The sequence below is a fragment of the Pleurodeles waltl genome, chromosome 6 (genome assembly GCF_031143425.1).
Source record: "Pleurodeles waltl isolate 20211129_DDA chromosome 6, aPleWal1.hap1.20221129, whole genome shotgun sequence".
NCBI classification, from domain to species: Eukaryota; Metazoa; Chordata; class Amphibia; order Caudata; family Salamandridae; genus Pleurodeles; species Pleurodeles waltl.
The window spans coordinates 40,565,502-40,590,848 of record NC_090445.1 but is presented as its reverse complement, the minus strand read 5'-3'; the positions used below and the strand labels follow the sequence as shown (position 1 = coordinate 40,590,848).

Genomic DNA, 25,347 nt, shown 5'->3' with positions numbered 1-25,347 from the left:
TGAAATCTGAGAAAAGTGCAAAAGGGACTGTTGAAAGATACCAAAAGATACTTTAAATAACCTGAATTGACAAGCTGCTAACCCGATTTTGACAAGCTACCTATTTCTGACAAAGGTCCTGGAAGAAAGATTGAAAGCTGTAAATAACTGCTAAAGAAGATTGGAGATTTTTGTTTTTGATTTTTGATGCATAGTTATCATTTTTCTCTTCTACTTTCTGATTCTTTACAGATGATGAGTAACCATAACGAACATGTTTGGAAGAATAGGTGCTGTACATACATGGGTATTGCTTTGGTGATTGTATGCATGATATTGTGTCTGGTGTTGATTGTGAGTATGACTCTTCTTGATAAGATTGTGGCCAACCATACCTCGGCTTTAGAGACATCTATTGCACTCACAGAAGTAGATAGGTTTGGGATAGATGAGAAATATTTGCACATAGACAGTAACCAAGGAGGACTTTCTTCTAATGTTTTCTATCGCTTATTGCATGAGTATGTTGAGACGATGGATGCGAGGGATTGTTATGTATGTACGCAGATTCCTTCATCGGTGGCGGAAGGAGTTACTTACCATAGTTTGCCCCTTACTTATGGAATAAGTTGTAGTCTTTTACTAACAAGATTTTATAACTAGGAGTACACTCAGTAGTTTTTCTCAAACCACAATGTAGTATTTTTGTTTTTTCCTATAATTAAGTACCTGATTAGAGTAGCTAAAGAAAACACCATAGAGTTAGTGAGAGGATTCTTTGAACCTATATTAACATTTGGCACGCCTTATGCGCACCAAAACAATCTCACATGCTTGCTTACACCTATAGAAAAGAGTTTCTAAGATCAGAGAGATGACAGAAGAAAGGCATTAAAGGAAAAGTTAGAGAAGGGCTTAGAGAAAAGAACTTTTAGAAATCATCATGCATTTAGTGACATAAAGAGACAAGGGAAATTAGCTTTAGATGCACAACATGTAGGAAAGCTTTGTCTATGTATATAGGCCTAAATCTAGAACTGATACATTGTTTGTGGGAACGTGTGAATGTAGACATGTGTTTTTGTTTTAGAGTAAATGGACGTTCATGTTAAATGGACAAGATCCAGCAATTCCAGGAGTTTATTACGTCTATGGACCAAATGCTTATTACTGTCTTCCTAGAGGATGGTATGGGATCTGTTACTTGTGGGATAGTTTTCCCAAAGATTTATCAACTTGAGAACCTGAATAAAATACCTAAAGTACATCATGTTAGACAAAAGTTAGAATTTTATTCTGGCATGGTTGGAGACATATTTGGAGCAATAATTCCTTCAGTGGGAGTTATTCTGAATTCTTTGAAAATTCAAAAGTTGTCTACTATTGCGGATAACATGATGACAAATTTTTCAGGAGCCATGATCCTAATAGATACAGAAATGGCTGCGGTAAGATCTATGACTCGTCAGAACCGCCTTGCACTATACATCCTTTTAGCAAAGGAGGCGGAGTTTGTAAAATGCTTAACACGCAACATTGTTGCTCATATATACCTAACAATAGTAAAGAATTTAGAAACCTTGTTAACAATTTGACTAATGATAGTGCTGACTCGAAAGAGCTGAAAGAACCAGGAGTTTGGGAAAATGTTGGCAAAGGTTTTGCTTTTGTGGGAAAATGGCTTGGCAACCTAGGGAAAGGGATAATATTGAAAAAATACAGAGAATATTGATTATTGTGACTTGTATAACTAGAACACATGGAATTTATCAAATGTATCATGTGATTAAAATGAGAAAGATGAAAAATTATCAGAGGAGGGAAGAAATTAAAATGGAAAGATTATTTAGAGAAAATTTGAAAAGGGAAAGAAGAAATAAAGTTACAGGGACAACAAATTTTAGGTGAGCAAAAATTTGTATGGAATGGTGTAAAGTGTGATGACACATTTAGTAATCAGAGGAGGGATTGTGAAAGCTGAATTTATTACTAATGATTTTTATGTATTTTGGATTAAGAATTTGCATCAAATTTAACTCACATAGAAAATAATGTGCAACTTGGAAAATGTTCCCACTTGAGTGGCCACCCATAAGTACAAAGTGTCTTTATTAAATGAATAATAGTATTCATTGAAGTGCTTTCATTCTGAAATTGTAGTCGTGTGTTATATTAATGAATTTACATTATGTATTTGCTTCATAAATGATAGGCCTTAAATTAGCGAGGTTTAGGCATAGTCTGCACAGCCTCATATTAAGCTGCACTGTTTAGTAAAATTGTGGGAATGTATGCCTAGAGAAATCAATTCATGTATTGTTCATACTGTGTTGACCAAAAGTTAGTAGATGTCTTTAACTTTCTCATGAGAACTGCCTGCTAGAATGTCTTGTTGTAGAAAGTGCTATTTTGTATAGTTTGATGCGTGAGACAGCGATGTTCCCTCGAGCTAATAATGGATGCACTGACTGGAGCACGGATGGATACAAAAAGGTAACTAGGTCGGGTGATGGCAACAGGAGAAGAGGAGGTAATTGTCAACATGTGAAAGACAGTTTAGTTATATCTTAGATTTGAAGTTTGATCTTTATTGGACTAATTGTAAATGTATAATTCTCTGACCAAGGGCAACAAGGGAAGTTCTTTAGGTGATTCTAACTTAGCCCCTTCTGCACAGGTGGAGGAGAAGCTCATTCTATTCTGTCTGAGGAGCTGAACAGTTGCTGATGATTTATTTCTATCTTTAACTTTATTGCTTAAACTTCTGATGGTGAATGCTTACTCCTTAGACATTGCTTCTTAAATGGTTCAGATAGTTTAGAGTCCCTGTGTCTGAACCATTCCCTTCCACTGCCCATTGCTGAAGCTGACTGAATTGATGTCCAACTGATGAAGATAATCGCAGATTGCTGATCCATATAAGTAGAGGTATAACAGATGCTATTGTTTTTGTTGCAAGGTTGGTCTTTGTTTCTAGGTACCAACCGCTATTTTGATAGAGCCTTAGCTAGAAGTTTTTCCAAATTAACTTTGACTAAACATGTTTTGCATGAAGCCCAAATATGCTATTCTAATTTGAAGGTTAGTTAGGGAGACCCAGAAAATGTTTACAAATTATTGCTAAAAGGGTTAATGTTGTTCATTTGCTGAATCTAGATGTATGCTATTTCTATTGTGCAGTTATTCTTGTTATTGATCTGTACTGTGACTCTCGAATGCTTGGTTATCAATGCTTCAGCTAAATTGAAATTCTTTAGAACATTAGGTCAACCGGTGTTGTTTATGTATGTTTACCATCTGATTTTGAGACTAATTTACATGACATTAGCATTGTTAACATAAGGAAATTAACATTCTAATTTTACATAAAGGTGTGGTTATTCGTGACCTAATGGGTCATGGTGTGTGAAGATTACTAACTCCAAATAATATTTGAGGTTGTTTATTGATTATGGTCACATAATTGTTTGGGTTGAAGATTTATGGTGAAATCACTGTAATCGTAGTCAAAAGGTCTATCGAACCTCTTACGCATCCCTTATAAATTAATAATAAAATACCAAATAAGGACAGAAGCACTCATAGTACTCAAGTCACTGTGTTTTAAGTTGTGTATCCTTTTGGAATCGTTTTGTTGGGCAGTGGCTCAGGAACTTTTTCAATGATCAAAAAAAGCTCTCACTATGGAAAGGATTAGAGACCCCTGCTTGACTTCTGTCATAGGGTTTTGTCTTTCTTACTTTATTCCTTTTCCTCATTTCTTTTTCTTTCTTGTTGCTATTTTTCTTTGTCTACTTTTTCTTCCTTCTCATTTCTTCCTCTACATTTCTCATTTCTCTCTAAAAGAAGCTGAAAGAGCATCTCTTCAAGGAGCCTCCCTAGACCCTCTCCAGATCCCTGAGTACTTGTGCTCTATGCAGCGAGAACCACTTCCTCTTACACAACTATATGCTCCCCTTTCAAAGCATCGCTTCCCAGATAGGTTTACACTATAGAAAATACAATACATATCAATTTGTACATTCAAAGTCAGTTGACAAGTCATTTATAAGTCAAGATCAAAGTTGCAAAATAGATTTTAAATGTACTAGCAAGAAACCAAAATATTATGAAGTTGTAAAGTGAGGGTAATAGCTATGAAATGAAGTTCAAGTATTCGCGAGACGGAGTCAGTAACATTCCCTCTTGATGCTTTTGGTGGTACCTACCCTAAGCAGGTTAGAGGTTCTCTGGCATATCACTGCTCATATGGCTGTAGTGACCTGAGGAATTAAATCCTGTCATCACTAAAAGAAAACTGATGGGATTTTACTGCTTAATGCCGGTCTCTGGTGATAAAGATGCACTGCAGATGTCACAGACTCCTCTGGTAGAGGCAGCATCTGACTTTAGATGGAAGGGTTCCAGCCCTTATCTGCATACCTAATACAAGTGGGGCTGTCTCAGGTGAAATATTGGACACACGCCCCCTTACCTGTTGCAGACTCCAGAAGTTCCACCCTGTCAGCTTCTTCCATTCGTAAGGAGGCAGATCAAATACTTAGAGGGGGTGGTTCTGAAAGTCTATCTTGGCCCTCAGTAGAAGAATCTGGTGGCCAATAAAGGGGAGAAGAGGCAGGACAAGAAATTATACACGCCAACTTACAACCCTATATAGACCCAAACCTAAAACTAGACAGGGAGGAAAGAACAGCAAGCAGGGTGTCTTGGTGACTGGCAGTGCCTCTCTCTCTCCATGCATGAGATGAGTACCAGGAGCTTGAAGAGGGAGTGAGAAAGGATGTCTTAATGATTGGCTTTTTTTTCCCTCTGGGATTATGAACAGTATCAGTGGATAACAACTGCGTGGGACTCATAGGAAAGTGACTGGAGATATGTAATGCTTTTTGAACACCTTTTTGAAGCCCTTGAGATATGCATAAAGTGTGACATCCCTTTAAGAGAAAACCCTAAAAGAACAAAATATCTTATAAACCCTTGGTACAGCCCACCTTACATAATGTACAATTACAATAAAGTTCAATGAGACCAAACTTTTTCTGGAAATTCAAGGAGCAAATAATCGGAAAGATCTCTGAAGAGCTCATTAGGCCCTCTCATGGTACTGCCGGTAGCTGGTAACGTCCAAGTGAGGTCGACCTGCACCAGCTTGACATGATAGAGCAATATGTTAGGGGTGGTAAGCAATTTCAAATATTGACACAGAGACTCATTTAGTATTGCACACTAACAGGGCATCTGCCAACAATTTGCAAATGTCCTGCTTATTGTCTTATTGCATTGTTGTTGATTCAGTTGGTTCTCTGAACTGACCTAATGTGACTACCAGAACTGATTGGAGATGCTTGAAGATGCTTAACAACAGAGAGGAACAGCCACCATGCTTGAATTTCAGATGTCTGGAATGTTTCTGATGTCTGCTGAGAGTGAGCTCCATCACGTTCCCATATATACAGTGGGATAGGTTCCACCACTGTACTTCTTTCTACAGGAGGGGTGAATATATAAGATTCTAGCGTACAGTGGTGTTCTTTGCATCATGAGCACCAATGGAATCACCTTGGATGAACAAAAGTAGTTTGTTGCAAATGGTTCAGTAGACGATGCAGAGTGCTGTAAATGTAGAGCTCTTAGCAGGAGAGACATACTCCTGGATACCCACCATTTGCATAGTATACAAGTGACATAACGCGTGAGAATAGACTGCTTTCTGGGGATAAACGTGGTGAGGAAGATGAGTACTTGCATTGAGGAGAAGGCACTTCTTTCTAGTGGATTGCCTGACTTGAGGGATCAGAGAGTGGTTAGAATTGACAATCACTCCCAGATCCATTACCTTCCTTTGATGCTGATGGTGTGAACTATAGTTCATTGGACCTGATAGGTGAGGGATCATAATCCAGCCTTCCCAGAAAGACACGAATAAGAAATCAGAACACGCACAAACAAAATATACAACATCTCTCCATCCTTGGCAGAAAAATCCAAAACCAATGTGTAGTATATCCTGTTTAGCACAACATGCCCCAGCACAAGATACAACACATAGACATCCTTAAAAAGGACACCCAAAAAGCAGGATGCACTGTCCTGAACAGAACACCCTCAAGCACACTTAAGCACATGGTACAATATATCTCCATCCTTAGTAGAACACATACAAGATACAGAACACGGACATCCGTAAAAGGACACCCAAAAAGCAGAAGGCAGAAAATCACTGTCCTTAACATATCTCACTCAAGCGAAAGATATACACAACTCCAACCTTAGTAGAACAAATACAATTAAAAGGAGATCCAAAACACAGGATTAAGCCCATCACTGTCCTTAGCAGAACACTTTCAAGTTCAAGCACACTTATGTACAACAGACAACATCTCCATCAGCAGTAGAATACACAGAAGGAAAAGACAGAACAAATTTTGATTCTCAACAGAACAAGCACTACAATAAGATGGAATGCATTTTAATTGTTAAAATAAAACACATACGCATAATATAGACGAGATGGTGTTCCTTAGCAGAAACCCAATAACAGTAGACATTTTCATCTTTAAGAGAACATGCAGCAACCAAAGATAAAAAGCATTCCGATTTATAACAGAAGACAAACATGTCTCCTTGCTTAACACAACAGCACTATTAAAAGACACAGAATACAGAGATAAGTGTCCAAGCAAAACATAAAATTACAAAATGGAAACACTTTCATTACAAAACATGGAAGTGCACAATATTTGAGAGTAAGGCTGTAGTAGATAACAGAACTCACAACAACACAAGATGCACACCATACCGGATCTATAGGCAAGCATGTCTATTCCTTACAAGTAGCAGAAAAACAGAGGAAGAGAGTGAAGAGAGGAGATTAGAGCAGTAGAAAGGACAGAAAGAGATAGAAAAGGGCAAGGGAGAGAGATATCCCCTTGTTTACCCCAAAGCCTATTTGCCTGCAGCTGCTATATTGGAAATACTAAACACCACATGACCAAATTCACAAAACATAGATCCAGCAAACCAGTTTATATCTTTAATCTTCAATCTGCAAGTCCCTAAATAAATACACACCATACCACTCAGGGATCCCAACCAGCACACAGTGATTCTGATCCACACTCAACATCCCTCTAACAGATTACTCTCAGGTGCAACAAAGTCTAAAAATGATGGAAAAAACATTCAAGGATTTGAAACCTTTATTCTTACACATTTCTTCAGACACACTCTGGGAAATCTGGATATTCAGGTTTCCTAGGTGTAAGAGTGGAGTATTATGGATTAAAAAAATAGCATCTGAAGAAGCTTAAAAGGATCCTTTATTCAGTTCCATTTGATGAGAGCAGCAAGGTGCATGCCCTTCAGCTTTCCATGTTACTCACAATCGGGCTGTTCCATATTAGTGTGGTGGGACATGGAATCAATTCTTCTCTTTTTAAACAAAGCATTGATTATCAGAGTCACCAGTTATCAATATGCTATTTATAGGATAGGTCCCCCACCACACACTTTGATGTTGACGACCATTAGTCTTTATGATGTTCATCAGAAGGTTCTTTTGGGGGGAGTTTTTCAAGGGTTTTGATGACCTGGGAAGAGATCATAGAGGACAAACATGTTAACATCTTCCATCCCTTTATGTGCTGTACATTCAGTAGTGCTTACAATAGAGGAGTTTGGAGAACAGCAGAAAGGAGGAATTACTCTTCGAGCAATTAAGAACAACCATTGTTACCCAAATGAACCTGGCACATGGACATGACTGAGATGATTCCTAATGAATGATGGGTGAATATGAGGGGATGTCAACTAGTGATTGCTACATGGACTAAACTATGAAGTACTAAGAACAAAAGATATCCAAGTCAGAAGGTGTGACAATAATAGAGGATAGTTGTTGAATTGCCTTACTGAAACTAGATTTCAGAACAACAGTTATGAGAATTCTATTTTTCTACTAGATATTTACACTTTGCTAATAATTAAAGAAAAGGAATTCAGACAAGCCTAGCGGGCCACAGCAAAATTTGATCAGGATTGTCTTATAAAGCTACAGGTAATGTGAGGGTACGCAGAGTCATGGGAGTAGCATCACATTGTCATTGTCAGATTGCACGAGGGAAGCTCTTAATGGGGTTTAACACACAACCATTTAGCCTCTGTGGCATAAGAAGTGACTCCTAGGAACATTGGGCCAGATGTATGAAAGCATTTTGCATTCGCAAATGGTGCGAATGCCCGTTTGCGAATGCAAAATGCCAGTTCAGAATGTATGAAATACATTCTGAACGCAATTTTAAGGAATCGCTAAAATAGCGATTCCTTAAAATTGCAACCCTGTTTAGAGAGTCGCAAATTGCGACTCTAAATTAGAAATCGCAAATAAGGATTCCTTATTTGCGATTTCTTAGCACATGTATGAAGCAATTCCTAAATGCGATTTTGGCATTTAGGAATCGCGAATTACCACCAAGTTGAACTTGGTGGTAACCATGTGCAAAATTTTAAAATGCATTTAAAATGCATTTTTTAATTGTACATGTAAAGCACACATGCCCTTTTGGCATGTGTGCACCTTACATGTCCCCCAAAAATATTTTGGGGTGCAGCAGAGGGGGCCTTAGCCCCCCAGCACCCTGGGGTTTTGAATTTCCAAAATTGCGATTTCTGGTTCAGAAATCGCAATTTTGGAAATGCAAAAAATGTGCAGATATGGGCCAACAGGCCCATAGCTGCGAATGGGGCTGGTATCGCAATTTGCGATTCGGTAATAGCATTTGCTATTTTTAAGAAATCGCTATTACCGAATCGCAAATGTGATACATGGCACTTTGCGAGTCGGAAATACCGATTTCTTAAAAATCGCTATTTCCGAATTGCAAAGGGCCGTGATGATACATCTGGCCCATTGTTAGGATTTTCATGGTCCCCAGCTAAAAAGAGCTCCTCACATATGCTGAAAAAAGGCGGTTCTTGGGTTTGTAACAGTAATTTGATCAAAGTAGTCGGAAGCATCAGGACATGTCCCTTTTCCTTATGAAAGCATCAGTCCTGTGGACTACCTCTGAAGTAGGCACACACTGCAGGAGTATCCCCTCACAAGGGTAGCATTCACTGGTAGCAGGTGAGGACCTCATTGTGATTTAACCCATTCAAACGCAGGGCTACAGACACTGATAGCAAGTCAGGGCCATACTGTCATCTAAACCATTAAAACATCCTAGATGCGGATATCACACTGGTTCCCCAATGTTATTAACAGACACAGCTCTGATGACGCCAATGAGAGTGGAAGGAAGCCAGAACCACACCATTATTAAACACGAATGACTGCAAACATTGGCAGCACGTCAGAACCAAACCCACTTTCAATAAAATGAAGGGCCCCAGACACCGACAAGGCTACTCCGACTAACCCCACACTTGTATTACACAGCAGATTCCACATGCTCAGGCAGATCTGAGCCGACTTTCAGTAAAACTCGGAGTCCTAGAATTGGGACTGAAACCCAATATCCTACTGTCATTACAACTAGGCATATGTACAGATGAGCAGGTATGCCATTGTCCAATAGGTAACATTGGGTGCCGTTGTATTACAAGGACATTGGCCAAAACAAGCGATCCAAAACCTTTTGGAAAGATGGAGTGACACATAAATCATAAACAACAGAATGAATAATAAAGACCACTCTAATGAACGGATTGTAAAAAAATCTTGCAGAGAAATAAATATTCTAGAAATGTATCAGATTGTGCTTAGGTTTTATGATAATTTACACCAAGACGAATGGGTGGGTGACTGACAAAATTCAGTATAGGATTTCAAGTTAACTTTTATACAATTTCCCCATTTGGGAGCATACATCAACAATAAAACAAAGAAAGAGAGAACCATTGACCATGTTGCTGTTGCACTAACTAGTTGATGCACTGTTAGTCTTGACTAAAAAAGCATACGCTATATTCAAATTTAGGTCAGTTCACTCTTTCAAATGTAGATATTACATTGTCATTTAATAGTTTTTCGCTGAGGCAGGAGAGAATTATGCCTACGCTAATCCATTATTCCCAAATGGGTTACAATGGTGTGACATACTGGAATTACAACATAACATATTACTATCTTAAATCAGATTAAGCACACATCTATAGCTGGTGTTAAATAACTCCTTTAGGATTATTTGCAACATGTGAAATCTAAATCTACTTATGGATGTCGTTTAACCAGAATATATACTGCTTTGGATTTTAATTCAAGGTTTCAGATCTTTATCGTCCACAGAAATAAAATTAAGTAGAGGGATAAGATGGAATTCTAATTTAAGGGTGTTATCCAAGGTGAGGTGGAGTTTGAAACATTGTCCAATGTGGATAATATTAGTCTGTTTCTTGTTCTAAAAAGATGTGAAAAAAACTTGTGTTTTATTGTATTTTTGTTCCTCAATTTTGGGACATTTCAAGTCATTTACTAGGGAAGTACAGATATATGTTCCTGCATTACCTCAATTTAAGAAGCAATTTGCAGCCTACAGCAAAAATGGACAAGGCATACATTTAAATCCTTTAGGTATTACAATTTCTCGGGATATTAAATTGTTAATAGAAAAGATCTCTTCATTAGAGTATCTAATTTTGTTTGCATAGACAGGAACCCTCAGTAATTTTGTATATATATTGGATCTTTTCCCTTTGGCAATTTACAAAAAGAAGTGAAGAAGTTTAAGCTTTTGATGAGGAGTGTGAACATCCACCTTCATGTAATGCACAGAATCCTACGAAGATGTACCAGGTCTGCCAGATTTGGGTATGCTTCATAATACGGCAACAGAGTATCTTTAGATTTATTGATATAATAATAACAATAATAATCATCATCATCATCACAAAGATAGTCTTGCTCGATTGAGAAATATTTGTTTAATTGTTTAATTCTAAGGTTATTTGTTGATGTGTACAAGGAATTTACTTCAAGCTGGTTTACTTAGACAAATTCTCACAAAATGAAAGATATGATGCATTAATCTGATGATAATGATTACCTGCATTACTAGGCTTATTTGTAGGATTGGATACCCCAAATCATTTTGGATTGGGCATTTGTGGTGATTAAATCCAGAATGGTACATTGTTAAACATAAGGTACAAACCAAAAATAGAACTGTTAAGGTATGTTAAGACAAAATCCTTATTAAATATGTTATCAACTGTGATTGCATCCAACACATCAGGATTATACTGCATCTTGACCCTAATAAAGTCCAAGTATCTAAAACACTATTTCTTTATGAAATTTGTCTTTGGACCAGATGGGTAAGCAAAGGGAGAATAAAATGAAAACTGAGACTGATGCTACTAAAAAGAGTCGAAGATTATCTATAACTCCATCTTTCGCAGGAAGGCAGATTTATTGTGAAGATTCATCTAACAGTAAGTACTGACTATCACTAAAAATGCCAGTTATCCATTTCTGAAGCATAATTGTGCTGAAAATATGGGGGAGTACTAGAATATTTAAGTCATGTTTTATGGAAGAGTAGCAGTTTTGTCTGAAGTGATAAGTCTGAGTAAGAGTGGGACGTCAAAGGCCCGCACTGGGTTGTGAGTCTGCACTGACCCCATGGCTTGACATATGTTCATCTGTCTAGCAACACTGGTGGTGGAAAGGGAGTGTGACCTCAAGAACACCACAAAACACACATTTAACTTTGTGGGTTATTTATTATCCAGTTCTAGCATATAGAAAACTCTAAACATTCTTCTCTTCCACCATGGGCTTCCTGGGGTGTATTGTGGTAAACATTGGCATAATCATTGTATGACTTGCAAACCAAGTTATCACCGTTTGCAGGTCCAGGCCTGTATAATTAGGCTGTTCTGTATTACCCTGCCCCCTCCCCCAGGTGGCAGCCAGTCACATGGGTACTCTTAGGCCTGTAGAAGTCCTTGTGGCTCAGGGATCAGCACCTCCAGATTTGGTGGCAGATGTTTTTAATTTCTTAGCCCATTGTACTGGAACAAGCTTCCTTTGCAAATCCAGATGTGCCGGGACCTTCTAACATTTAAAAACATTTTTAAAACATGGATGTTTTAACTGGTCTACCTGCACTTGCCGTTTGCTGGTTGTTAACGCTGAAATACATCTTTGAGTGTGAATCGTTTGCGCTATGTCAAATGCCAAGGATAAAGGAGATAGGAGTTCTTAAAGATTCTGACAGCCTTGGGTGCAGAACACAAAATCCATAGCTGACTTTGGGGCTATAGGTGCAATTACTGTTGCCTGGACTGTGTCCATCTATTAAGGTCTTGTTAAAGTCTTTCCACAGCCTTGAGGCCCTGATGTACAGTGCATCACTATTACTAGAGATGCTGTACAATTCAATTTTCCCAGATCAAGCCAGCAATACCCTTTCCATTTTGGTTAAGTTCCCAGTTTACTGTTTTGTGGTGGGTTCAGTGTGGGTGCAGCTGCCTTACATCAAGCTCACTAGGCTACCCTTTTTTTAATACATGGCTGCAAAAGAATGAGAAAATGATAGAGTAATCATAGTCCTTAAAGTCATTACACTCCTCAGTCCATAGCAATGGAACATGAGTTTGTAGAAAGCAGCCAAATCCTAGAGAATCTGAGATCAACTGTGTCTATGTGATGCCTTTTTCATGTAGTAAAGTTGCTTACAGATGCACATTTTAACAGAATTATAGTATTAGGTGTTCAGCTTTCTTTTTGGGAGCCCACAGTCATACACTTACGTACACAAAGACTTGTTAGTTTTTGCTGCACATTGAACATATTTCAAGGTAATATTGGGTTAAATGACACCTGTGTCCCAAACCTACTACCCTGTCCTGGCGCAAGCCTCCACTGCCTCACCCACCTCTCCCTGGACACTCAAGTATACAAACAGAATCGTAGTTGCCTAACTGGGATGCAGCAGTACTGTTTCACCTGGGACACCAGTAATAAACAAAACAGTAACCAGAGATGCTGACTACAGTACCACTAGGATATATTAGCGTCTCTTTGAAACAAACCCTTACACCTATGAGCACCTGCATTGATTATTTGGTGGAGTGTGTATTTCCTTGTTATCTTCTTCTTGTTACCACTAAATGTTTTGGATGACTTTGGGCAGAAGGTCAACCAAACCTTTAGTATGTCGGTCAGTACAAAGCACCTTATCCACAGACAGGCCTCCTTCTCCAGCAAGCTCTGGCTCTTATATAACAATAACAATGTGTGTACAGTCTTTAGGCTTTTTCATGCTATGTTCATTTTCTGGTTCTCAACTCTGGTGACAATTGTGTCAGCTTATAGTCGACCTCTGTGTGTCACTACATACTTCTGTGTTCAGATGAATATAAGGTAATACATTAAGGTATTAATAACTTCCTTACCCTTCTCCTTATGTGGTGTGGCACTCTTATACACAAGGACATTGGAGAGATTCACACAATGGGCGTTATGTTTGAATTTCTTTATCTCAGAGTCTGTCAATTTACCAGACCTGGCTGGAAAGAAAAGTAAACAGATGAATTAAACATCAGGGTAAGACAGAACACAATAAATTATTGAAAATAAAGCTTTAATCACCCCACTCCACCCCACTCCATCACACCCCAATTCACCCCACTCAATCCAATCTACCTCACCCACTCCAGTCCACCCCACCCACTCCAGTTCACCCCACTCCAGCCCAATTCACTCCATGCCAATCCAATCCACCTCATCTCAATGCAATCCACCCCAGTCCAATCCATCAATCCATCTCAGTCCAATCCACCATACCCTACCCCAATCCAATCCACCCCAAACCACCCCACTCCAGTCCACCCCACTCCATGCCAGTTCAGTCCACCACACTCCAATCCACTTCATCCAGACTACCTCACTCCAATCCACCCCTCAGACACAATGCACTCCACCTCACTATAATTCACCCCAGTCCAACCCACCCCAGTCCAGTTCAGTCCATCCCATCCCACCCCAATCCAATCCATCCACCCAACACACTCCAATTCACCCCACCTCCATGCAATCCACTCCAATCCAATCCATCACATTCCTACCCAACACACGCCACCCCAATCCAATCCACTCCACCCTTATCCAATCTACCCCACCCCAATCCAACCACTCATTCTAATCCACCACTCTACTCCAGTCCACACACTGTATCCCAAGCCAATCCACCCCACCCCACCCCATTCTAGTTCAGTCCACCCTACTGCAATCCATCAACCCACCACAATCCAAGCCACCCACTCTAGTCCAATCCACCCTACTCCAGTCCAATATAATCGACCCTAGTCCAATCTAATCCTCCCCACTCTAGTCCAATCTAATTTAATCCACCCAACTTCAGTCCAATCTAATCCACCCCACTCCAGTCCAGTCTAATTTATCCCACTACAGTCCAATCTAATCCACACCACCCCAGTCCAATCGAATCCACACCACCCCAGTCCAGTGTAATCCACACCACCCCACTCCTATCCAATCCACCCCTATCACTCCAAACCAAACCACCCACTCCAAGCTAATCCACCCAACTCAAATCCACCATGATCCCGTCCACCTCTGCCCATTTCAATCCTCCCCAATCCAATCAAATCCATCCCACGCCACTCAATCCACCCCATTCTACTCCAATCCAATCCACCTGATTCTACTCCAATCCCATCCATCCCATTAACTCAATCCACTCCAACCCACTCCACCCTATTCCACCCCACTCCATTCCACTCTAAGACACTGTTTGCCACTGAACCCTACTCCCCTCTACTCAACTCTATGACACTGTAATCCTCTTACTCCACTCAGACATTCAAACAAATCCACTCTACTCCCCCCACTCCACACTGACACTTCATGCCACTAAGTTTTAGCCATGCTGAACAGGAGCCACACTGGTGTACAACATCGCAAAACACATTGCCAAAGCGCATAGCTCTTGCATAGGTGAGACTTTATTTTCCTGTTTTGGTTTACAGCTTCAGCGTTCCGCTGCAGAGTGAAATAAATATACACAGAAAAGTACATGGCTTCGCTCTTCAGGCAAAGAAAAAAATTGGGTCATCCTTTCCAGCAGCCAGTGCAGCTTCTCTGTTGTGCTGTATAATGTACTAGCGGGGCTGACACAAGCGGTGTTCTCAACTGTGAACTCTATTTCAAATAGCCACAAAAAAATCCCAGGATTGAAAAATCCGCAATTGAACATAAGTCACTTAGGGACAAAGGTATGAAAAGTGGTGCTGCACCTAATGCAGCACAACTTTTCTTGCACCCCTTAGTGCTCCCCTAATGCCACCATGTGTGCGCCATATTTAAAATACGGCGCACCATGACGGTAGTCAGGGGGACTGGCGTCATAATTTTTGGCGCTAGTCTGGTACTTTGCAGGATTAGCGTAAAAAATGATGATGCTAATCCTGCAAAGCACCCAGAGGCCCATAGTAACCAATGGGAGCCTCTTTTTAACGCCTTAAAAAAAGATTCCTTTGTGCCATTTTTACAGCCCCCCAAGTGCCAGAACGCCCCCTTGCATATATTATGCCTGGCACAGGCATAATGTGGCGCAAGGGGTTACAAAGTGGCACAATGCAAGCATTGCGCAACTTTATAAGTATCGCGCAACGTTTTTGCCCTTCCAATGCCACATTAGCGTAAACAAAATGAGGCTAATGTGGTGTTGGAATGGCGCTAGGCCACCATAAATCTGGGCCTTTGGGTCCTGCAATATTTTTTGTGGCATAGGTAAAAGTTTTCTGCAGGAAAGGGGATTTCTGTTTTCCTCTGTCTTCCAAGACCCTCTGGTTTCTCAAATTATTCGCCTCTCTAACAGTGCTATCAAAATATTAATAAGTGATGACATTCTCTTCCTAATCTGGTTTGCTTGTAAGGGGCTGTCACACCTCCTCAATTCAATCGTTGCCTTGTGAAAATTCAGGTCAAGTAGTTAACTCTGTGTCCCCCTCATTACTGCATCCAGTCTTTATACTGAGCCTTCTTAGAAACTGACTTTCTCTGCATGACAGTGGTACATGCAGTCACAGTAAGGCAGATGCCCATGATCCAGAATCACGTTGCCTCTCCTTTGACAAAGGGAAACCAATATTTGTGCTTTCATTTATTTTTAGGTTGAGTCTAGGCAGCATGCATGCGCTGTCTTTCGACATGCAATCTACTTCTGTGAGCTTTCTCCACACCCATCACTTTGATTTGTTCCTTGGTCTGCCTTTCAAAATTCCTTTGATTTCGTAGGTAAATGCTTTATGTTTGTCCTGCCTTGAGGCTGTTTTGTTATCGCCTTGGAGTCTGACCCGTTACATGGATTATTCCACGATCGGTCATACATTATTGTCTGCGCACTACTATTTCTTTTGCCCCTCCACTTCGCAATCCATCCCTGTACTTTGTTTCTTCCTTGTTTCTGGGCATGCCGCTGTTTCTTTGAGGTGTCTGCGCCCAAAGACTGCAAGCTGGGGTGGGGGGGTACTTTGTTATTTATTTTAAGTTTCTTATAGCGCAAACTCGATCGGAGGAGCGATTTCATGAGTACCACTTACGTGCAATTGTAGCAGTTGAAAAATATACAAACTGGCGCATTTTAAACAGGAAAACGCACAGAAATTATCAATGCAGCTCTCCCAGCACAGTGGGAGACCCGATACTACAATATTCACTGCACTCAGGAAATTCGCCCTATAATACCTTGCGGGGTATTTCATTTACAAAACATGTTTGCCCATAACTCAGCCTGTGGTGGTACTACGATAATGGGACCACCACCAAACTATTAAGCACGACACACTCTTTCTGTCTAGCTTATATCTGGGTACCAACACTAAGTTGGGGGTAAGGGGCAAAAATATAACCCCTCCGACCATTCAGTGTCTTTTTAAGCTCTCTCATGGCTGAAACTTTTGTTTCATGGCTGGAAGGAGTTTGTGTTTTTAAGGGCCTTGTTTGTCATATTATTGTACTAGGCCTGAAAATGTGTAAAGCACTACGCCCTCTAGGGACTAAATATATGGTTACACTGCATTACGATCTGCCATTCAGTTTTCACGTGGTTATGCTCTCTAGGGACTGACTATATGGTTACATGACCATGTTTCTTACAAATACTATTTTTATTGTGGTGCCTTCTAGGGGCTGTTCTGAGCAATACAGTCAAGATACTACAATATTTGCTGAAACTTGCCCCATAATGCTTTGCGGGATATTCCTTTTACAAAACATTTTTGGCATTCCTTTGACAAAACAGTTTTGCCCATAATCCACTGTGTGGTGGTCCTAGGACAATGGGACCATCATCAAAACATTCAGCACAACGTGCTCTTTCTGTTTAGTTTATCTCTGGGTCCCCACACTAGGTTGCAAGGGACCCCAAAATATTAATTTAAATAAATATAATAAATAATGGCAATATTTTCATCTTTTGCTGCAGAAAGAGGAAGAAAGTAAATGGAAGTGATGTGGTTATATGCAGGGCTACTGGAATTATGTGCTAGAGTCCAAATTATGCAGCAGGGTTGACCAACTTATGTAGCAAGAAAAATCCAGTTATGCTTTTACAACACCAGTAGCTGTAACTCAAGCAAATGCAAGACCTACTGCATTGCAAATGCTTGTTTTATTTGTTCCTGCAGATGCGTTGTGCCTGCCTGACCATGTAACGGTTGCAGGCATGATGTGCTTTGTTCCTGACTTGAGGCCCCATGTAACTACTTCTGATGTAGAGCTAGTGCTTACTACCAGTGTCTGTCTGTGACTCATGCAGAGCTGGTTCCCAATTGTGTCTTTAGCTCACATACAGTTGATAGTATTTTGTTCTGGCTCTTACATTCCCAACACTAGGGTTTCCCTTCCTCGTAATAGCCAGGGTGGGAACTGCTATATACAACAAACAATATACAAAAAAAGACTTTGGGTCAGACACCTTCAATCACTGGCTTCAGTTGACAACTTCAGGCAATGAATTGTTTGCCTTGTTATTGATATTTTTGTACAGTTCATGGAACTTCTTGCGTGTTTATGTGTTCATGCTAAAGTAATTTATCTCCGATATCCACAACACCATGTTAGCCATTGCTTGTTCGCAGAGTCCTTCGTACACCCTCTTGCCCATGAGGCTGTGTGCCTGGCATGCAGTGCGTGGCTTGCAACAGTTCTAGGTCTCTTGCTCCAGTGGCATTTTGCCACAGCTTGCTCTCTGCCATACTGGCCGGACGTCTTGCCTAGCGAACCACATTTGGGCCCTCATTATGACCTTGGCGGGCCAATGTGGCCGCACCCCCGCCGCGGACATTATGAGATCCCCGCTGGGCCGCAACATAGGAGCTGGCTCCAAATGGAGCCGGCATAGCAGACAGTGAAAAGCTGCATGGGGCCCTGTCAGGGGGCCCCGTGACTCCCCGTACCGCCAGCCTTTTCCTGGCGGTTCAAACCGCCAGGAAAAGGCTGGCGGTCGGGGACTCGTAATTCCCTGGGCAGCACTGCAAGCAGCGCTGCCTTGGCGGCTACCGCCGCGGTCGTAATCCCCTCTGAAGCACCGCCAGCCTGTTGGCGGTGCTTCAGCCAAAACAGCCCTGGCGGTCTTGGACCACCAGGGTTGTAATGAGGGCCTTGATTATTTAGGGAATCCTCTTATCTAAGATGGCCGATGCATTAACATCATAATACAACAGCCTCCTTAGATTATGAAACTCCCCTTGTGGCAACTTAATACCATTAGACACATTTAATTAAGTCCTTCTGAAATATGGTGGTGTCATGGGCAGCGGCTAACTGCACAAAACAAAAGTGGGCAGTGCATGGTGGTCACATTCACTGCTTGAATAGTCCTCATGTGGCACAAAATTTGCAAAATAGTCTTGAAACTTTTCTTAAAACCTGCAAAACTCTATCCCTGTATAAAGTAATTCTCACCCATCAGTAAGCAACAAAGCAGGCAAGGGATACTTTTTGAAAGATTGGGCAAGTCTTACTTGGAGTAGAGTAACAGATTCCAAGATAGCGTCCTAGTTATTACGTTTCAGGGGTTGTTGTTGTGTGAGTCCCACCAGCAGTTTACAACAAGCCTGAATTTCATTGTGTTTCTGCATGGGCTCCTGCTTTACTTTTTTTTTGTTTTTATGTCCATCTTTTCCCAAATTGGGCTCAAATTAGTTTTTCTTCTCTTGAAGTGATGTTTGCTTGCTGACATGTGCACTGTGATAGCTGCTTTCTTCTTGGCAGATTGAGAGGTGCATGGAGCTGGGCATGGAGCAATAAGGTGGCTGAGTGTGGTGGAGAGGGCATGGAGCAATGAGGTGGCTGAGTGTGATGGAGAGGGCATGGAGCAATGAGGTGGCTGAGTGTGGTGGAGAGGGCATGGAGCGATGAGGTGGCTGAGTGTGGTGAAGAAGGTATGGAGCGAAGAGGTGGCTGAGTGTGGTGGAGGGGGCATAGAGAGTTGGCTTGACTGAGTGTGGTGGAGAGGGCATGGAGCAATGAGGTGGCTGAGTGTGGTGGAAAGGGCATGGAGTGATGAGGTGGCTGAGCGTGGTGGAGATGTCATGGCTTCAGAGGTCTTATGGAAAAGTGCAATAACCTTTTATTTCAAGAATAGCACGTGGTCATCACAGAGTTGGTGGAGCAGTATGGTCAGAGTTTGGGCCGATCTCACTGGGCTCAGAGACAGAAGCTGCACTTGTCTGATGAGATCCAAATAGCTGAAACACGAAAGAGGGTGTGTCTAGCAGTTCTGGCTAAACTGTCCTTTTTCAGGTTGGCTCCAGATTTACATATGTTTTGTTTGCCTTTCTGATTGTTTTAAACATTTCCATCTTTCAGTTTTTTGGTTATTTACACAGTCGAGCATCAGGTGATTTTCACGTAAGTGGTTAATAATGCAAAACGAAAATTGTCCAGACCGTGGAAGGTGTGCCGCCAAGATGACCCAGAAGAAAACATGTGCTTGTTAAAGTTAAAAAATTACCTGTGAAGCCTTAGGTTAAACACACACACACATATAATAGATATATATATGTAAAGAGATTTAAAAGGATTAAAACAACTAATAAGGCGAATGGGTCACGCGCCACTGCACTTACTGAACATGTTGAGGATCACTACCGTGCTAGTTTGAGTCTTCATCAGCAGGCAGTCTTCGCAGGTGGGGTGGAATGTAACATGAGCACTGTTTTCTAGAACAGAAGAAATATTTTCTGAGATCAGAAGTTTGAGGTAAAGATTGGAGCACAAAAAAATCACTGGACCAAGGTCCTGATGTAACCACTGGCTTCCTAGTATGATTACCAAAAATGGTCATTGTGATGTCAGTGAATGTAAACCATGAGGTGTAGGACAGGAAGAGCTCAGATTGATTTCAGGGAACATTGGACGCTTGAGACCACAGTACGGTGGAAAGCTCGGTCAGTGAGCTTGGAACCCAAACGATCTATTAAAGGGAGAGCCAGGTTTGATATTAGTGAGCACGAGGCTCCAGTAAAGGGATAGCTCTGACTGAAGTCATTGCGCGAGAGACCCATGATTCTGTCTCTAAAAGGGGAATAGAAAAAGTAAGAACTTCGGGCAACTGGAATGAGTGAGTACTCAGAGGTTAATAGTCATTTTCCCTGGAGGTCTCCAACATTATTTTTGAGGTCAGTGGGAAAGACTGTTATTAGTTAACTGTGCATTTTAAAACACTACTTCAAAATCAGTATAATAACTCCCTGTTCCACTTTGGTGGGGGTTGTTCACTGTGGAGGGCTCTCAAAGGGTAGGATCATCAGGTGACTCCATGTGGCAGAAACATTGATTTCGGCTGCCAAAGTCAGTGGATTCTGGGTGTTGCAGACTAAAGGCTTGATTTAGATAGTGGAGGATGCGCTACTCTGTCATAATGATGACGGATAACCTATCTGCCAAAATATAAATCCCATTGCCTCCTAGGGGATTTAAACTTCAGCTGACGGGATGTCCGTCACCGTTGTGACGGAGTAACCCATCCACTAATATCTGAATCAGGCCCTATGTTTAGTTGAATTCAACTTATGTGTAGTTTACACCGTCCCACTTTTCTATGATAAACAATTTTGTTGAGTTTTATTGCAGGTATAAACAAAACATACATGGTGCATAACAGTGAGCGCAACTGACACCGTCACACTTTCATACACTGGGAACATTAGCTCAATTTGCTGCCTTAACAAATGTATTTTTGAACTATTTACTACAGTTTGATCTGGGTCTCATGTTGTTTTAGGTCATTTCCTGGAATGCCATTGTAAGGTCAAACATCATATGATACCGATTTCCTGTGATGTTGTCACTATATTGAATATGTGAACCATGACAAAATCTTACCCCTATTGACTACAATATGTTGGGGAGGAAGGGAGAGTTCAGCATGTCACTGTCACTGAGGCTCTCGGTTCGGTAGCACTAGAGGAGCTTCACTTGATGTCAATGTCAATGAAGCTGCAGTTTTGGGAGATCTCATTTGGGATCTTATCATGAACCTGCAATTCCGTGAGTACTTATTAGGATCTCATCTTGGTGCCAGTGCCCGTGTAATCCATGAACCTCCAGTTCCGTGAGATCTCACTGGGATCTCATCTTGGTCTCAGTGCATGTGTAATCCATGAACCTGCTGTTCGTGAGATCTCACTGTGATCTCATCTTGGTCTCAGTGCATGTGTAATCCATGAACCTCCAGTTCCGTGAGATCTCACTGGGATCTCATCTTGGTCTCAGTGCATGTGTAATCCATGAACCTGCAGTTCCGTGAGATCTCATTGGGATCTCATCTTGGTGTCAGTGCATGTGTAATCCATGAACCTGCAGTTCCGTGAGATCTCATTGGGATCTCATCTTGGTGTCAGTGCATGTGTAATCCATGAACCTGCAGTTCCGTGAGATCTCATTGGGATCTCATCTTGGTGTCAGTGCATGTGTAATCCATGAATTTACAGTTCCATGAGATCTCATTGGGATCTCATCTTGGGGTCAGTGTACGTGTGATCCTTGAATCTGTGGTAAATTCATTAAGATCACATCTTTATGTCACTGTATGTGTGATCTATGAGGCTGAGGTTCTGTGAGACCTCATTGGGATCTTATCTTGGTGTGAGTATGTGTGTAATCAACAAAACTGCAGCTCTGCAGGGTCTTATTGGATCTCATTTTGGTGTCAGTGAGTGTAGGTCCCCAGGTATTGAGGAATCCTAGAACTGAATGCAATGTCCGTGAAATCCTTAAAGTCCATATTCTTAAGTGCTTTCTTACCATAGTGCTAAAGATAACATGTGCTCACCTTTTCCAATGAGAATTCTAGGTCCGTTAACCTCTACTTCTTTCACAGGCCAGCTGTTCCTGCATGAAATCAAGAGGAACAGAAACTTGATGTGCAAGACCAAACATTACATCACACATCATAGAGTGTCTTACACCAGGTTGCAGTTACAAATTGTGGGAGCTTGAAGCTCCTATCGTCGGAACTAGTAACATTTGTTTCACATGCTTTTAACATTTTTTCAAAACGTATAGGGCTTGTACCATACTCAGGTTCTTGTTTTTGACACTAAGAGAGATTTTGAACTAGCTCTAAAATGTATGTACTGTTTCTGTGATGAGATAATATAATTACAATGCACAACCTAACCAGAAAAATCCACCAATTGACTGCTAATTTGTTGTTGCTATCTATAGCATTTGGAAGTGCAACATTCACCAGCTAGACAGCTTCTTGGCACTACAATAAACAACAAGGTAATGGATGGTATTTTTTTTACTTTTGGTTGAGATCACATTCTAGTCCATTGTTTGTTGCCCACTATGCCACTCTACACATTGCCTTATACAAATCAGTACTGGCCCTGCACCTCCTGGAAACAGTCCATTCCCAACTTCCAGGTGAGGCCCCCTCCAGAAGGGAACACAAGCAACCTCAAATGGATTTCAGCCTAATTAGGCCTAGTCAGTCAGTGCATCTTGAGCCATATGGCACCGTGAGCATTGGACCCAAGTCTAGGCATAATTGTTGACTTAAGGCATCTTGCCAATGAGGCCAAGAAGGAAGAGAAGACAGACAACAGCAGAGCATGAGTGACTACCGATGAAGTAGAAATATATTTCTACAGCCAAGGCACGACGATGATAGGAGGGAGTGTTCCGCATAGAGGAAGGGAGGAGTTTCCAAAGCCAGGAAGCTTAGATCATAAAGTAACATTCATTACACCTTGATATGTGATGGTATGTGATTGAGAGGAGAAGATCCAAAGTGGAGCGAAGGTACTTGTTGGGATTATTGTAATGCATTTGGGTTGTGGTGTGTAATGAACCTTAGCAGTGAAGGACGCACAGGGTTTTGAACTGAAAAAGATTGGTTTCTGGGAGGACGTGCAGGCTGGTGTGATGTAAATGTCAGATTCCATGGGAAGCATGTTGTACTCTTTAGTATCTTTCGATGAGGAATGGTGGAAGATCAAGACTGAAACTAAAACTGTAGTTAAGTGTTGCCAACATCACCTTTCAGTGAAAAAAGCAAATAAGGAAGAATCCCTGAAGTCTGTACATGAAAGAGGCAGGCACTGGCCACTTGAGCTAGCCTAGGCTCAGCACTGAGGCCGATGTCCAAGACTGTGATGAACAGGGAGGTGTATGCATGGTCTGATGGCTTGAAGAAGACCACTAAAGTGGGCTGGCAGTGGGGCTCAGGACAGGGCAAGCGGAGGATAGAACCAGTTAGGAGAAGCGGAGACAGTAGAAAAAGAAGTGCCTCAGGAAGAAAAGCGATGACATCATTACTGATTTCATCAATGACATCACTGAAGTGGTGATGGAGAAGAAAGACTGGTGTACGCGTGGCAGCCGATAGACCTGTAGAAGTTATTTCACACTTGCTATACAGAGCCACATCATCAGTGATCCCCAAAGGAAAGGGCATAAGAAAAACCTTCCCTTCTCTCTGTTTCATTAATGTGCGATTCCTGTGTGTGATGCACGTGAACACAAAACAAATGAGGGTTTCCAATAACAGCAGGTGCTACCACAAATACTGCATTATTACCAAAGGCTGCAGTTCCATTGGCAGCCACCAGGCGTCCCAACAGGGACTACATGGAGTTGCAAAGATGCAGTTCCAATAAAAACCAGAAATGAGGCTACAAAATATAAAAGGCAATTCCCCTGCCCAAGGTGTGATGTCAGATGCTCCGAAATTGTTGATATGGTTCCAAATGTGTTGTCTCATCCACATGTTATGAATATAATGTCTATTTTATTCGGGGTATTCCCCTGCTTGAGTTGCATGTGCTACTCAAACAATCAAAAGTGAATATATGTGATTAATATAACGCACATTGACTTTATATTATTATGTTCTGTCATCTTATAATAAAACGTACATGAATATATTCGCAGTAGTTAAGCAAAATGGTGACTGCTTTATTTTCCAATTTTTTGTTATTGATTTCTAAGAACTTCTAGAATACTGACAATTACGTGCCTCGTTTCTTGTTGTTATTTAAAAGAACATAGTTTCACAGAATAATTATAAGTGAAAAGACACTAGGTTACTTTATGCCAAGAGTATTAACAACAATGAACTAAGGTATGAAAAGAATCACAAAGAGTGAAGGGTGGTGGGAATCTTCATGCCAGTTGACACTTGGATAGGTAATAGAGAATCATATCTCCAGTTCCAGTTTAATGCTTGGACGCAAGGCACTTAGCCTTTGCTCGTTTGCTTCTCAGCATCAGTGCAACTGGCTCAGTAAGGCGAGAATAGGAGAACTTGCTATTACATTGAACATAAGTTCTATTGTTCTAACAGGTATACAGGTGTGTACTATCTCTAAAACTCAAAATATGTTTTATTTTCTGCTGTTCTAGAATAAAACTACTGCTTAGAAGTAGAACCCTGAGGGTAGGATTGCTACAAATTTATAAAAGAAATAATTCTGGAGTAGTTCCTTTTATTCACACTTTTACTAAACATTTGCTGCTGCCATTTAAATTGTCTTCATTGTGGTTGCAATTCACATCGTGTGGACTAGACAAGGATTTTGATTTTTAAAATCAATTTTTAAAATATATTCTATGTGTCCTACGGTTCTTGAGTGTAGAACTCCTTAATGAAAGAGGGTTTGGGATTCCACTAACTATCCTTGTAATGACTGATTTTCTGATTGAGGTGACACATTGACTGAGACTTTGGTGCCAGGGGGTCAGAAAGCAGTCCTATGTTTTTCTATAACAATCTAGAAAGCATATCACACAGAAGCACTACAGCACATACCCTAAGGTGCCATTGTATGCCAAAGAACTGCTGTTAGAAGTGTTGTGATATGCCAAAGAAGTGCTGTTGTATAGTT

The 25,347-nt window shown here is 40.9% G+C and overlaps 1 protein-coding gene across 1 annotated transcript in view; it reads right to left on the bottom strand.

Annotated features, from left to right (window-relative positions):
- Positions 1-6,432: 6,432 nt before the first annotated feature.
- The window catches only part of LOC138299132 (uncharacterized), a 228,506-nt gene continuing 209,591 nt past the window's right edge, over positions 6,433-25,347 (bottom strand). Inside the window, exons 18-21 of the mRNA XM_069237178.1 lie at positions 22,287-22,345; positions 20,080-20,172; positions 13,378-13,491; positions 6,433-7,568 (exon numbers count right to left, since the gene is read on the bottom strand). Of these exons, the coding sequence (XP_069093279.1) occupies positions 7,552-7,568; positions 13,378-13,491; positions 20,080-20,172; positions 22,287-22,345 (283 nt within the window). The 3' untranslated portion in view covers positions 6,433-7,551. The remainder of the gene's footprint in view (positions 7,569-13,377; positions 13,492-20,079; positions 20,173-22,286; positions 22,346-25,347) is intronic.